The sequence below is a fragment of the Felis catus genome, chromosome A2 (genome assembly GCF_018350175.1).
Source record: "Felis catus isolate Fca126 chromosome A2, F.catus_Fca126_mat1.0, whole genome shotgun sequence".
NCBI lineage: Eukaryota > Metazoa > Chordata > Mammalia > Carnivora > Felidae > Felis > Felis catus.
In genome coordinates, this window is record NC_058369.1 from 142,206,839 (window position 1) to 142,221,604 (window position 14,766).

The 14,766-nt window shown below is 39.2% G+C and overlaps 1 protein-coding gene and 1 long non-coding RNA gene across 15 annotated transcripts in view; one reads left to right on the forward strand and one right to left on the reverse strand.

Annotated features, from left to right (window-relative positions):
* LOC111559538 overlaps nt 1-14,766 on the forward strand; it is a 132,537-nt gene that overhangs the window by 112,690 nt on the left and 5,081 nt on the right. For 4 of the 12 annotated variants that reach the window (XM_045052705.1, XM_045052703.1, XR_006594495.1 and 1 more), the window contains 2 exons: nt 6,191-6,381; nt 11,545-11,631. In XM_045052705.1, coding sequence (XP_044908640.1) covers nt 6,191-6,381; nt 11,545-11,631 — 278 coding nt within the window. Of the gene's footprint in view, nt 1-6,190; nt 6,382-11,544; nt 11,632-13,247; nt 13,714-14,766 lie in introns of those variants that run through there. The other 8 variants (XM_045052702.1, XM_045052710.1, XM_045052709.1 and 5 more) reach the window with 4 other exon arrangements.
* Nucleotides 1-14,766, reverse strand: part of LOC123384013 — a 205,361-nt gene that overhangs the window by 2,638 nt on the left and 187,957 nt on the right. For all 3 annotated transcript variants that reach the window (XR_006594499.1, XR_006594498.1, XR_006594501.1), the window contains 2 exons: nt 4,254-4,394; nt 139-294 (listed from right to left, as the gene is read on the reverse strand). This is a non-coding gene — a long non-coding RNA (uncharacterized LOC123384013). The remainder of the gene's footprint in view (nt 1-138; nt 295-4,253; nt 4,395-14,766) is intronic.

The following is a 14,766-nucleotide window of genomic DNA, read 5'->3' on the forward strand; positions in this document are numbered from 1 at the left end:
GTTGCCCTGACTAGTTACAATTTATATGTAGCTTGGTTATATTTAGCTAATATTATTATTCCTTGCACAAAGGATTCTTACTCATCTGAGAACAGTCTCCAAACTGGTATTTAGAAGTAACCGTTTTGAATTAATTACCTGATATTTCTTAAGCACCGTGGTGTAAAACCATCCGAAGGCTTTGACTTCAGCACTTATTCTCGGATTTACTCGGAGTCAAACTTGGAAAAGTCTCTATTTCTCAGTGCCTCAGTTTCCTCAACTGTCATACGCGAATAACTTATATTCCATTTCCTGAAGAAAAAATGTGATAATAAATTTAAAAATGCTTTCTAAACCATGGAATGATGTACAAATGTGAGGTTTTGTCATTGTTGTCATCATCATCCTGCAGGCATAAGTACTTCATTTATGCCACTCAGGGGCTGCAAAGAAGTCTCCTGTTCCCTTATATTGCTGATAAACTTTCTTGCCAGGACTGTCACCTGTCATGCATGGAGATGGGAGAAATTCCATGTGTGTGGTAGGGGAGAACCTTTGTGGTCAGAATTAGTCAAGCACCGAATGCAGGGAGTCCTAAACTTCACATCATCCTATGGAGTGTGAGATCCGTTCTATTACTAGAGGAAACACCCTCCCACCTGTCAGACTCCTCATATAGGGTAACTCTGAAGAAGGGATCTGCTCAGGGGGAAATAAGCAGGCTGTTTGACATAGACAGTCTCTATGAGAGGGTGCTGCTTGCTCACAGAGTGTCTGAGGAAGCCAGGCACCTTGTACCTCTGAGGGGAGGACAGCTGGGAAACAAAGTCTGTGGTTGTTACAGGGCAGGTGGAGGGAGCCACTAATTCTGTGGAAGACTAGCTTGGTTCCTCCATTAGCTGAGATCATGAGAAGTGCCCTGAGATCCAGCTAGCTCATTGTTCAAGCATTACAGAGTGAATACCCAGAGTCTTTTACAAACAGCACTGATTCTGGTATGGTACTGACTCGCTACCCCCTTCTTCTTTGAGAAAGACCATTTTATTCCTTCTTAATTCCCAAAAATGGGACTGGCAGGAAAATTTCTCTGATTTCTGCATCATGCCTAACCATTTATAAGAGGTGTTTTGGCCTGTGCAGTGAATGCATGGGATCTGGAGCCAGTCTGTCAGGCCTCAAATCCCAGTTCAGCCTAGGAGTTCTAGAATGATCAGCATGTTAGTACCTGAGCCTCAGCTTAGTCGTGTGGAAAGCACAAATAACAAAAATACCTGTCCCGGGGCACCCGGGTGGCTCAGTCGGTTAAGCGTCTGAGTCTTGATTTTGGCTCAGGTCACGATCTCATGGTTTGTGGGTTTGAGCCCTGCATTGGGCTCTTCACTGACAGCCTGGAGCCTGCTTGGTATTCTCCCTTTCTGCTGCTTCTGCCATGCTCTATCTGTCTGTCCCTGCTCTCTCAAAATAAATGAATAAACTTAAAAAAAATACCTGTCCCATAGATTCCTATAGATAGTAAAGAACTGAGACAAGCATGTCCTAGATATAAAATACTCAATAAAAGTTGATATTTCTTGGACCTTTAAGTTTGATTGCTAAGCATTAAAGGTCTTAGAAGCAACACTTGCTGACTGAGGTAAGGAAAGGAAATTTATTGATCCCATATATTGATCCCCTACACTGCTCCAGGCATTTAATCCTCAAATAATCTAAGGTTTAGAAATAGCCAAGGAAAACCAATGAATCACTGAAATACTAATTAGTAAAAATGTATTATGGACATACAGAAGAAGGCAGTTTGCAAACTGGGGACACTCAAACCAAAACATGGAATGAGGCTCAGGTGTATATTGTTATAAAGCACCTTATATAGTGAGAAAGCATGCTTTATTCCTCACAGTGATTGGTTGTAATATTAGAATTCTCTTGAATAATAGGAAATTGGTCAGTTGTTATCTCACATGAACCTTGGGAACGTTTAAGTTTTGCTTGTGATTTTCAGAGGCATAAGCAAGAACTGCCCCAGGTCAAGTTAGTCTTGCAAAATAAGCTAAATTAAGCTTTGTTTGTATGATTCAACTGGTTTTGTGTGTTCAGGGAATTTTCAAGGCTAGTCTTCATCTGTTTTTTATTTTAACAAATCATAAGTTTTCTTTGTTTACAGATGAGAAAACTGAAACCCTGAGTAACTGTCTGAGGTCACGCAGCAGGTAGCCGATGGAGGAGGAGATCTCAGGACCATCTGACTCCATGACCTTGCTGCTTTCTCTGTATTATTCTATATCCAAATCTTTGTTCCTCCATTAGTTTTCTCTCTCACCCACTTCCCAGTAAGAATGATTATAAAGCACACTTATACACGGTTCCCATGTACATGCCCAGAGGCACTCTCGGAGAGAGATAATTAGCCAGAAAAAGATGTGCATATCTTCCTTCTAATCTTCCATATAGCAACAAAGGAAAAGTTCTTAAAAAACACTCTTAGGTCTTCCAGTGTTTAAACTCCATAGCAGATGCTCACAAAAAGATACCAACAGGCATCTCTCTACTCATTAACATGCATATACACATAAGTATAGTAGAAATGAGGTTGTGGGCAGACTGGCATATCAAGCAGAAGGTCATCATATTATGTGCAGTAAAGTTGCAAGGAAAATTATAGAACTCAAACTACATGGACACAAAAATTAGTTTTGAATCTAAAAATTAGTTTGAATCAGTTTGCTGCTTTAATTTTGAAAGAAAAAGAAAGCCAACCAATAACCATAGGATGTAGGAATAAAAATTGGCTCCTGGGAGAGACTGTGGAGTTCTATGGAAAGTCGGAGAGAAGAGAAGACATTGCTTACTAGTCTGAGAAGGTGCTAGAACAACAAAACTCCAGAAAACAAAATGAAGCAAACAAATGTTAAGGCTCACGTCTATGGCAAGATAGTTCCAGAGTTGGGATCTAGGTCTAAGTAGGGTAATATTTTAAGAAGAATGGAAATGGGGGCAAGGACACAATACTTCTGTTTAAGGAATGGTGTGTGAACCAAGCTAGAGGCTCCATCCCAGCAGGACTGAGGGATGGCTAGCCACAGGGCCAGTTAAGCAAGTGCTGCTGTAGGAATTCAGCATCTACAGTGACCAAAATGGAAATTAGCTGTCTCCATAACCAGCAGCATCCTTGGATGGCTGACATGACAGTCCATTGAGTACTACCTCCCAAGTCATACAGGATCCAGAAGATGATAGCCTGTAAGAAAATATAGGGACTTTCTCTGCCCTATATCATTAACCACTGAACCAAAGCAAAGGAGTCACTGTATAGGGCTGGCATTCCTGGGGCCCAGATATCAAATAAGGAATTAAAAAACAAAATTTTAATGTTTATTTTTGAGAGAGAGTGAGTGGGGGGGGGGGCAGAGAGAGGGAGGCAGAGAATCCAAAGCAGGCTCCCTGATGTCAGTGCAATGGGGCTCAAACTCATCAACCGTGAGATCGTGACCTGAGCCAAAGTCAGCCGCTCAACCAACTGAGCCACCCAGGCACCCCAGGAATTTTTTTTTTAATTTGCTTGTCCACTGACTTTATATCCAGGCTCTTGTAGCCTGAGAGACTAAATTTTACAAGCATGTGCATGCACACAGAATTGTCATAAACACACTCTATTTTGTTTACTTTACACTGCACCTGAGCCAAGGGTCAGAGAGGTCTTGCACTAAAACCTAGAAATTGGCCCATGGAGAGCTGATAATCCAGGCCTTCATCTGAGTTCATGGGCTATGGTTTCCTTTATAGTCCTGTGCATTTAATTTTCTTCAGCTAAAATCAGTATTCTGAGAAGGGATCCATAGGCTTCACCCAATTATCAAGGGGTAATGGCACTAAATAGGCAAATACTGCAGATGCAGTTCCAAACTTAGAACTCTAGACAGGGAAGGTAGGACAGGGTCCCTGACCACAGTGGACACATGCCATAGTAACATTACTCCTCCTTTAAAAGGCTGGTTGGTCCCACTATAAAAATATTCTCTATTCTTTTAAAAAATGTATATGCTATGTTTACTTTTATACCTTTTAAATGTCTTTTATGATATGAATATTCTATTTATTTCACATAAAAACCTTTTAAAATTGCCACTTTTTATGCAATCCTATCCACTTATTAGATTTGTAAGAGCTCTCCAGAGATCACTGAAAGCACGCCATGATATTAATTTAAGCATCTACTCTTTTGCCACGCATGTCAAAATAAGTTATATCAGGGAAAAATAATGTACATTTCTTACCTGATTATAATTTCCAGTGTCATATATCATCTTCAGTAAATACTAATTGCTACTAACTGGCATTTGATTGAAGCAGTAAAGAGGTGGATCCATTCTGTTTCGCTAATTGATTCAAGTTGGATGTTGGCCAAGTCTTAGAACCTAAATGTCCAATAATAAGGGAATGATTAATTGAATCTCAGCACATCCATATGACAGAATAATGTGAAGCCATTAAAATTGTATTTCAGAAGAATACTTAGTAAAATTGGGATATGCTTATAATAAATTTGCTATCAGTACCTTGGAGAATAAAATCTAGATTCATCATCCTGGACTCTAAGGTCTTACATAATTGGGGCCCTGCATTAACTATCCTTCCCATCTTAAACACCTGTCTTCCTCAGTCATCACACTTCACACTGGTCTTTGTTCTATTTCTGTAACATTTCAAAGACTTTTCCACTGTCAAGACTTTGCATTAGCAGCTTCCACTGCCTTCCATATCTTCACCTGGACAATTCCTTGTCATTGAAAAGGGCCTTTCCTGACCCTGACTCAATGTTTAGTATATCAGTTAGTACTTCTCACTAGCTGATGGCCTTACTTATTTTTAGTTTCTTTTTCCTACACCTTCTTCTAGAATGCAAGCTCCTTGAAAACAGGGACTTTCTCTGTCTTGTTCATGGTTTTATTCTCAGTGCTTTGAAGAGTGCCCTTAGTAAATGTCCAACATATATGTGCTGAATGAATAAGCCAATAATCTTTTATTTCAAAAGTAAAAATACTTATTTTAGTAATCTTTAAATAATGTAAAAAAAGAAAAAAGAGAATATAAATGACCAGTAACAACTTCCTCCAGATACAATTATCATATACATGCTGGTATATATTAAGGCACAGCTACATAAATACATGACAGTTGAGGTCATTGAATTTTATTCCTCTTTCTTTCTCCTCTTTTCCTTATTATGTACATTTTCCTCTCTTCTCCTTCTGTGAAACGAATTTCCCTGATAGACTTCCATACAACAGGTTAGTGATGATTTTAATTTCCTAGGAATCACTCTACAGAGCTTATCAGTGTATCTGTTTGCCCCCAAATAATGCTCTTCCAGAGAAGAATTTTTGCACTCCTATTTTTCTGCACTTCTAAACTATGGAATAGAGCACAATGATGGGATAGTGAGGAGAGCTGCGGGACATACAGGAGACACAACCACTTTTTCCTTTGTGGTGGGTTGGGGAAGACCTCAGGAGGAAGTGACTTCTCAGCTGAGACTTGAAACATGTCCAAATCAACCACACTAAATTTGAGGCAGGAGACCTAGGAAATGGGAGAAGCATGGACTCCCAAACAGAACTACTATATGCACAAAGGCCCTCAGGTCAGAAAACATTGAACTTTAGGAGGAAAAATGTTTCCCCATGTTACTAGGGCATAATGTGTTAGGGGGCTTTTGATGTTGGGGAAGTAGGCAGAATCCAGATGAGGAGGGCTCCTTCTTAAGCAGTTTATCTTGAGGGCAATAAGAAGCCTTTAAGTGCTTTCAGCACAGACATACTATCATACGTTTTATACTTTACAAAAGTCATCCACACTGCTCATGGAGAAATATGGAAAGAGAAAAAAATGTTACAACCTGTGTGCCTGTACAAACATATAATGAATACTTTTTCATACCTAGAGAAGACAAGAATGCCTATGCGTGTTGTAGACTTACTTCAACTATCCAGGCATCAAGCAACAGAAAAGGAAATAAGGGTAAGGTGTCCTTAGTGGCTGCTCCAAGGGTCCTTGGAGACCCTTATCATGTTCAAAGTTATCTTTACTTGTTATTATACCATCACTAAACAAGGGTCACCATGATTTAGCTGGCATACTAGTTATCATAAGGGGGCCATAAATCTGGTCTTTCCTCTGGTATAACAGGACCATCTGTCGATTCCTTTTCTAGATGGTCATTGCATAGTCAGGAAGCATCAGCAGGATCTCTATCTGCAACTCTACCCTACTTTGCTCCAGAAATACAAGAACTAGTGATTTCTCCTGGTGACTGTTCCACACACGAACCAGAGATAGTCTTCCTGCACATAAGACCAGTTGCAGATTGGCTGGCCTTCCCTTCCATCCGCTATTCTCCCCACCGTAAGTTTCAGAATTTACTTGGTATCTCTGGCATGTGGATGGTGCCCTTCTCTCATTTGTGTTACTTATTTGCCTCTCTCTACCCCATTTTCCCAAATATCCCTTTAATCTTTTTGAAGATCGTGTTGGTAGGAGCAGGGTTTTAAAGGGATAGGTGAATAAATTAATGTGAATATAGAAGTCCATGTCATGTCTTAGAAGATTACATAGCTTTTCACAGTATGGAGAGAGATGGCCTATTATTTGGGGAACATTTTTAAGCCTTTGTAATCTACCAAATATTAAATATTTTTGGGCTCCTATTATGTATGTATATATATATATGTGTATATATATATACACATTTATAATTAATGAGGGATATATATATTCATAATTGATGGGACTAAAGATAAGAAAAGCCATTCCTCAAAGAAACAAAGACATAAAAAAGCCAATCCCCTTGGTGTGGTGCCCATTCCCTCACAGATACTCAAAGACTTCACTCTTGTCACCATTCTTACTTGTATTAGTTTCTTATTGCTGCTATAGCAAATTACTAAGAAATGCATGACTTCAAACAACACAAATTTTTTATTTTACAGCTCTAGAGGTCAGATATGTCAAAGACATCTAAGGACTAGAATCAAGGTGTCTTTAGCTGAGCTGTATTCCTTCTAGAGACTTCAGGGGAGAATCCATGTGTTGCCCTTTCTAGCTTCCAGGGATGGCCCATATTTCTTGGCTTGTGGTCACATTGCTCTAGCTTCTGCTTCAATAATCACATCTCTGTCTGTGACTCTGACTCTCCTGTCTCTCTCTTATAAGGACTCTTATGACTACACTGAGCTCATCTGGAAACTCCAGGATAATCCCCTCATCTCAAGACACTTAATCACATGTTTAAGTCCCTTTTAACATGATAGATGACATATATACAGGTTCTGGGGAGTGAGGCGTAGTCATCTTTGGGAAGGAGCATTATTCTCCTACCACACTCCTGCATATTCAGTTCACAACGATTCTACTTGGTCTTTGATTTTTCTCATTTACCTTTATGCTTTTGTATTCTCACTTGAAAAGGTAATAAAAGTTGTACATACTATCTAGGGTTGCCATGAAGAATAAATGCTTAGAGAGTCTGGCATATATCACATTTAAGAAGCTACTCTTGGGCTGCCTGGGTGGCTCAGTTGGTTGGGAGACCGACTTTGGCTCAGGTCATGATCTCGCTGTTTGTGAGTTTGAGCCCCACGTCGGGCTCTGTGCTGACAGCTCAGAGCCCAGAGCCTGCTTCAGATTCTGTGTCTCCCCGTCTCTCTGCCCCTCCCCTGCTCACACTCTGTGTCTGTTTCTCAATAATAAATAAATGTTTAAAAAATTTTTAAAAAAAGAAACTACTCTTACTGTGGGGAATAATTGAATTTTACAACCACTTTCATGAGGTTAACAATTCTACCATCCACATGTACTTATGGTAAGTAGTAGGACTTATGAGGCCATATATGAGAATTTAATAAGATATAATACTTTAGTAATTGATTCTTGGAATGTATACACTCACTTTATGAACAATATCATCTTTGAATTACCCTTGAAGAATCATTAATATTTTAGGAAATATAGCAGAAAATTATGAACAGATTATTTGCCATGTTGGCTTCCTTTCCCATCTGTGACAAGGGAAAAACACGTACATTTGAGTATTTTGAGTCTTCTTCCTTCCTGTATGTCCAGGAAGATTGCATGTTTTTTGTTTTTTTGTTTGTTTACTTTTTCCCATTGAGCTTCTCCATCCCCACCCATATCTAGTGAATATCGCCTTTGCATAGGTATTTCTTTTTTTTTTTTAATTTTTTTTTAATGTTTTATTTATTTTTGAGACAGAGAGAGACAGAGCATGAACGGGGGAGGGGCAGAGAGAGAGGGAGACACAGAATCGGAAGCAGGCTCCAGGCTCCGAGCCATCAGCCCAGAACCCGACGCAGGGCTCGAACTCACGGACCGCAAGATCGTGACCGGAGCTGAAGTCAGAGGGACGTTTAACCGACTGAGCCACCCAGGCGCCCCTGCATAGGTATTTCTTCAGGCTTTTGTGATGCAGTTTTAAGGTGACAAATAGAGATGCACCAAAACAGAGCGCCATGAATTTAGGACAAGAGGAGAGACTGATCAACACATTGAGTATCATAAGAAAGGGTGTTGTGTACTCAAAAGAAAATAGGAAGTAGAGCAGCTTAAATAAAAAGAAGTGTGGGTTCAGAGTTATCATGGGGGAGGGAGATTTTGAAACAATCAGTCATAATTCTAGGGAAGGATACTGATAATGACAGAAATAGAAAACATTTTAAAGATTTTCAGAGCAATGAGAATATTTTTTACCCTTTGACATTATTTGAGAGATGCCAGGAAATCGTAGTTTCTTTTCATTACTTTCAGTCACTAGGTTCTGGTTTTTTTTCAATCCAACTCCAGGCTTTGAATGGTCATGTGAGCCTTAGTTTTTGTTTGAATTCTATCTCACCCACTGGGTATGTTACATTCCCTTCAAATTGCTTAAACACTTCCGTGTCAATCATACTTACTCAACGATTTACAGTTCATCTGTCTTCTGCCCCCAACAATCTTTGTCACTTCCAATTCCTCTTCTAAGAAGGAAACGTCCCTTCTTCAGTTCAAGTTCACCTTTTCCACCCGCTCTAACACTATCATTCTTATCTTCAACTTATAAATATGTCCTCAAAATATACAGTCCCACATACGTTATCAATGCTACATTCCTTATGAGCAAGTGCTCTCATTTTCTCCCTTTTACAAAAACTTTTTTAGAGACTCTACAAAAACTACTAGTTTTTTTCCTATTTTGCTATTAAACTCACTTTGATCTGATTTTTAATTTTAATAAGAGAGAAAAGGCACTTGTAATAAATCCAGTGACTGCTTTCTATTTAACTTCACTATTCCATAGCTTAATAATATTGATCATGTTTTTCTCTCTGTACTATAATACCTTATTCCATGCAGTAGCATGTAGTTGATGGCGAGTGTGGAGCAGACGGCTTCTGTTTAACTTAAAATTAGTCGTATTTTAATGGCTTGGGATTTGGTGCAAACAAACATGATTGATAGCTGGACAGACATGCTCGTCATGAAAAAAAGAACCATTTCTGAAGCCCGATTGGGGCCAGACATTTACACCTTGCTTCATAGTAACCAGTTGAGATGAAGCACGTCGTTAGAACGTTGTTGGACGCCATGTTGAATCGCCCCCATCGGTTGTGGACTGTGCTACATTCAGGCTTACCCACCGAACTCCGTATATATATTGTTTTCCCTCCTGCCTTTTGTCTGGTGGGACACCATTCTTGTTGCTCTTCTGTGTAATGAAGTTTAAATGCTTAAAAAAAAAAAATTATTCTCCTCTGGATTTTCTCCTGCTCTATCCCTAACTGTGGGTAAATCCCATGGTTCTATCTTTGACCCTTAACCCACTAGATAGGCTTTTGTGTTTGATACTATCCGCTTCTACAGATTTTATTAATACCAGTGGACATTCCCAACTAAGCAAAATTTAAAAGGCCATGTAAAATTCGTCTACAAAGCCTCTCATGTTCCCTGTGTCTTTCAATGAAAGCAGTGGCATTATTATTAATGGAAGTGTCTAAAGTTGAAAACTCACACATTCTTGCTATGCTTTACTGCAACCCCATATCATCTGGCTACAAAGCGCTCACTGAATATGCCTGTGTTAATTATGAAATTCCTCCCCTTCCTCCGTTGCTCTATCAGTTCAGATTTCCTTTCCAAATTCTCTCAATTATTTTAAGTCACTGAACTGAGCCTTCTTGCAATAATTCTTACTCTCTGGTTTATCCTTTTCACAGACCTGCTCATGGCACTCCCTACATGAACACTTGTTTTAAATCTTGGCCAGAAAAGGATGATATATAAGTCCTTTACAATATGACCACAAACTCCCCTCATTCACTCACCAAGCCACATCTCATCTTTAACTCTGTTAACTAACTTTTAAAATGGTACACAGAGGGGCACCTGGATAGCTCATTCAGTTAAGCATTTGACTTCGGCTCAGGGCATGATCTCATGGTTCACGAGTTCGAGCCCTGCATCTGGCTGTGTGTTGACAGCTCAGAGCCTGGAGTCCGCTTTGGATTCTGTGTCTCCCTCTCTCTCAGCCCCTTCCCTCCTCACACTCTGTCTCTCTCTCAAAAATAAATAAACATTAAAAAAAATTTAAATGGTATGCAGAGCTGAGGAGCACCACTGTCAGAACATCAGGAAGAAACTCTCTAAAGGCACACAACAACACAGTTTCAGGCAGTGTTCCATAGCTATAAATGCTGGAAAGAAGCTCTAATGGACAAAGCTCTTGAGCACAGACAGAGTAAGAGGCTAGTTGAATCTGTGGCACTCCAGAGGCAGGGTCATAAACATTTGACAAGCACTAAAAATGGCTCAAAAAGGGCTAACCACTGGCAACACTACAGAAAAAAAAAAAGTTATTTGACGTCTTTATAGCTTCCATTTCCATTTCTGAAAACTTCTTCTTTATCACTTCCCTCTTCTCTTCTCTCTCCCCCAACAGATATGCATAATGTCTTTCAACCCAGGAGCTTATGACCTGCTCAGGGACCCTTTTTATGAATGGCGTACCTACCAAGATCTTTTCTGATCCTGAATTTTTTCCCCAAACTCATCTACCCTACTTTTCATTCACACAGAACAAGAGAACAATTTCTGTGGCAAATTACCCAACAGGGAGCTCTTTTTTTATTTTGTCTGTGGCAGATGGTATTTTCCAAAGATGGCTACATAGCATTTCTCATCTCATATATTTTCTAGAACCTTGCCACTTTCCTATCAAGAGGTGGAGGTTAATTCCCCTCCCTTAATTCTGAGCAGTCTTGTGACTCATGCGTTTCCAGGAGAGTGTGGCAGAAATTACGCTCTATTAATTTAAAGTCTGGCCTTAAAAGGGTGCGGCATCCATCTTGTTGGCTGAAATCCTCATCTTTGGGGCCATAGGCTTCAATGTGAATAGTCTAGTTGTCTAGAAGAAGCCCAAAGTAGCCATATAGAGAAACTACAGGGTAGCGCCCTGAAGTTACATGAAGAGAGAGAGAGACAAATACTTCCAGTGAATTTGTTCATTTGCTGTTCCAGGTCCAACCTTTGTCTTGACTATAATCACATGGTATTTTCTGAGCCAAAAGTGTCCAACTGACCCAGAATTCCTGAGCCACAACACAGGTAAGAAGTCAAAAAAATTGCTTTAAACAACAGATTTTGTCCATTTCTCCAACTGTGTACTCCATATTCAGAGTAAATTCTTTTTCTGTCCAATTTAATTGAAGTTTTTTCCATTCTCTGACTTGGTTTAAGAACAAGCACTGTTGAGACATGACTTAATTATGCCCATAAATATGGGGCAGTATTTTCTGGGAAGTTCTGGAAAAGGAATTAAACGTGTACTAAAAAATTCATTTTCTTCCACTAGATATCTTCTTCAGAAATGGTGCTAATCTGTAAAAAGCACATTGGGAGTGACAGAATAAAAAGAAAGAACCTGAGTCTTTCACATTGTTGATCGAATGAATTAGTCAAACCTGGAAATGCTTTGATATCTCTTGTATATAAGGGAATATATTCTGATTTAGTTAAGAAATTTGACTTTTCTGTTATTTGCTGCTTAAATCATCATAACTTTTTAAATACCTTAATATAAATGCATGTGGTAGTCAAGGATTATCACTATATCCCTTGCATTATGATTTAGGAATAAGAATGCTCAGAATAAGCCAGGAAAGAAAAACATTAAGAAGTTGGCAAAATAATCCAAAGCCAAAGCAGAGAATTGGTTATAAAAATTTACCAGGCTGCCAACTGACTGCACATATAATAAGCTAGTATCAGGATTTCTGAAGGAAGGCAGTGTCTTTTCATTAAGAAAACTACCAGGAATCATCCAAGTGACATGGCTTTTCTGAGGGTCTGGGGTACTAGGGAGACTATTAGGATAAATTATAAAGCACACACAAAGGTAACATTCTCATCTTATGGAGCAACCTAAGACAGGGCCAAAGTGACAGATTTATGGTGAGCGAACTGAAGAAAACTAACTCGACACTTACCGCACGATGGGACTGTGTTCAGGCCAAAAAAAGTGTATTATGCTAAGTGAAATCAGTCAGAGATAGACAAATACGATTTCACTGCTGTGTGGAATTTAAGAAACAAGACAGATGAAGATAGGAAAAGGGAAGAAAACATAAGATAAAAACAGAGAGGCAAACCATGAGAGACTCTTAAATACAGAGAAAAAACTGAGGGCTACTGGAGGGGTGTTGAGTAGAGGGATGGGCTAAATGGCTGATGGGCATTAAAGAGAGCACTTGTTGGGATGAGCACTGGGTGCCATATGTAAGTGATGAATCACAAATTCTACTCCTGAAACCAATACTATACTATATGTTAACTAACTTGAATCTAAATAAAAATAAATTAATTAGATTAATGAAATGAAAGAGCAATAAAGTAGCTTACTAGTACTGACCACATGACTAGGCAATAATAACTAAGATATTGCTTATTTTGTATTAGGCATTACTGTAAGGACTTTACATTTACCAACTCCTTCAATTCGAGGAAAAGCCTTTGAAGCGTGTATATTAGTTCCTTCCCTCACTTTCAGATAAGAAACAGGCCAAGAGAGGTTGAACAGCTTGCTCATGGTCATACAGTTAGTACAATTCTGAGATTTGAATGCCATGCACCCCGGCCCCAGAGCTTCTGTTTTTACCTCTGTGCTGTATTTTGAGGATGATTTACATGGTGAAGTTTGCAATAATTCATACTGCTTCCTTTAGGTTGGCTCAGGAGCTGGGATGAAATTAACCCTTCAGGCGGTAAATATCACTGATCAAACTATGAGATAAAAACTCCCCTGCAGTGGAAATGAAGACATGATGACATCCCAGGGGATTTTTCTCGCTTTACACAAATCCATTTTAAATATAAAATGCCTCATAAAAAGAGAATGACCATGTTGTAACAAGAATTTAGACACTGACATGTCTTAAGTATGATAAATAATCTATGCAGAAATATATTTATGTAAGAAATATTTGGGGGCAAAGTGTCATTTCTTTAGCTCCTGGAAACCTCACAGTGATAGCTTGCTCTGACCAAAGCTAGCTCTGGCTAGCCTCTACCAAGGTACTTTCACTTAGGGTAGAATTTTAAGCTACTTTCAGACAGATAAATTGCCTACATCAGCATCTTTTTTTTTTTTAAACCACTGGAGACTTTTTTTTTTTAATGTTTATTTATTTTTGAGAGAGACAGAGAATGAGCAGGGGAGGGGCAGAAAGAGAGGTGGACAGAGGATCCGAAGAGGGCTCTGCACTGACCGCAGACAGCCAGAGGCGGGGCTCAAACCCACGAACCACATCATGACCTGAGCCGAAGTGAGATGCTCAACCTACTAACCACCCAGGAGTTCCTACAGCAGCATCTTCAAATACCTCCATGTGTGTAGGAGGGATTAAAAATGATGATGACTCATGTAAACAAATTGCTTGTCTTAGAAACTGATCCTGGAAAGGCTCCTAACAAGGTACAACTACTCAAAGAACAGAAAATGAGCACTGACAGAAAAGAGATATACATGGGTGGAAAGTATGAGAAGCCATAAAGATACTTGTGAAAAAGGGAATCAAGTAGCAGCAAAAGCCAAGAAAAAATAACCTTGGCAACAGAAAGTTGAAACATTTAGAGCTAGGAAAAAAAAGGAGAAAATTCATACTAGCTGAAAACAACAGATGCCTTAGAGGATAGTATTTTTCGCTCATGCACTCATAAACATGCTCAGAATAGGATATCTGTCCAATAATTTCAACAAAAGACAACAGAATCTTATGTTAAGGCTGAAGGATAAAATGCAAGTTCATTCTGAGTCACCAATTTTGGAAAAATTGTTATGAAATCAAATTTCTACCTTTTCTTTTAAAAAGAGAACTCTAGAGCTAGAACCTGACCTTCAGCTGCATTGTGTCACTTTACATTCAAAATTACATAATTCCAGTAATCTTACTAAATTTTATGGACCACCAATTACATTATAAGAAATTTGCTCTTGGAGAGCCTTGGTGGCTCAGTCAGTTAAGTGTCTGACTTAGGCTCAGGTGATGATCTCCTGGTTTGTGTGTTCGAGTCCTGCATCAGACTCTGTGCTGACAGCTCAGAGCCTGGAGCCTGCTTTGGATTCTGTGTCTCCCTCTCTCTCTGCCCCTACCCTGCTTGAGTTCTCTTTCTCTCTCTCTCAAAAATAAATAAGAAACTTAAAAAATTTTTTTAAAATTGCTCTTAAATGACCCCTGGCCTTGG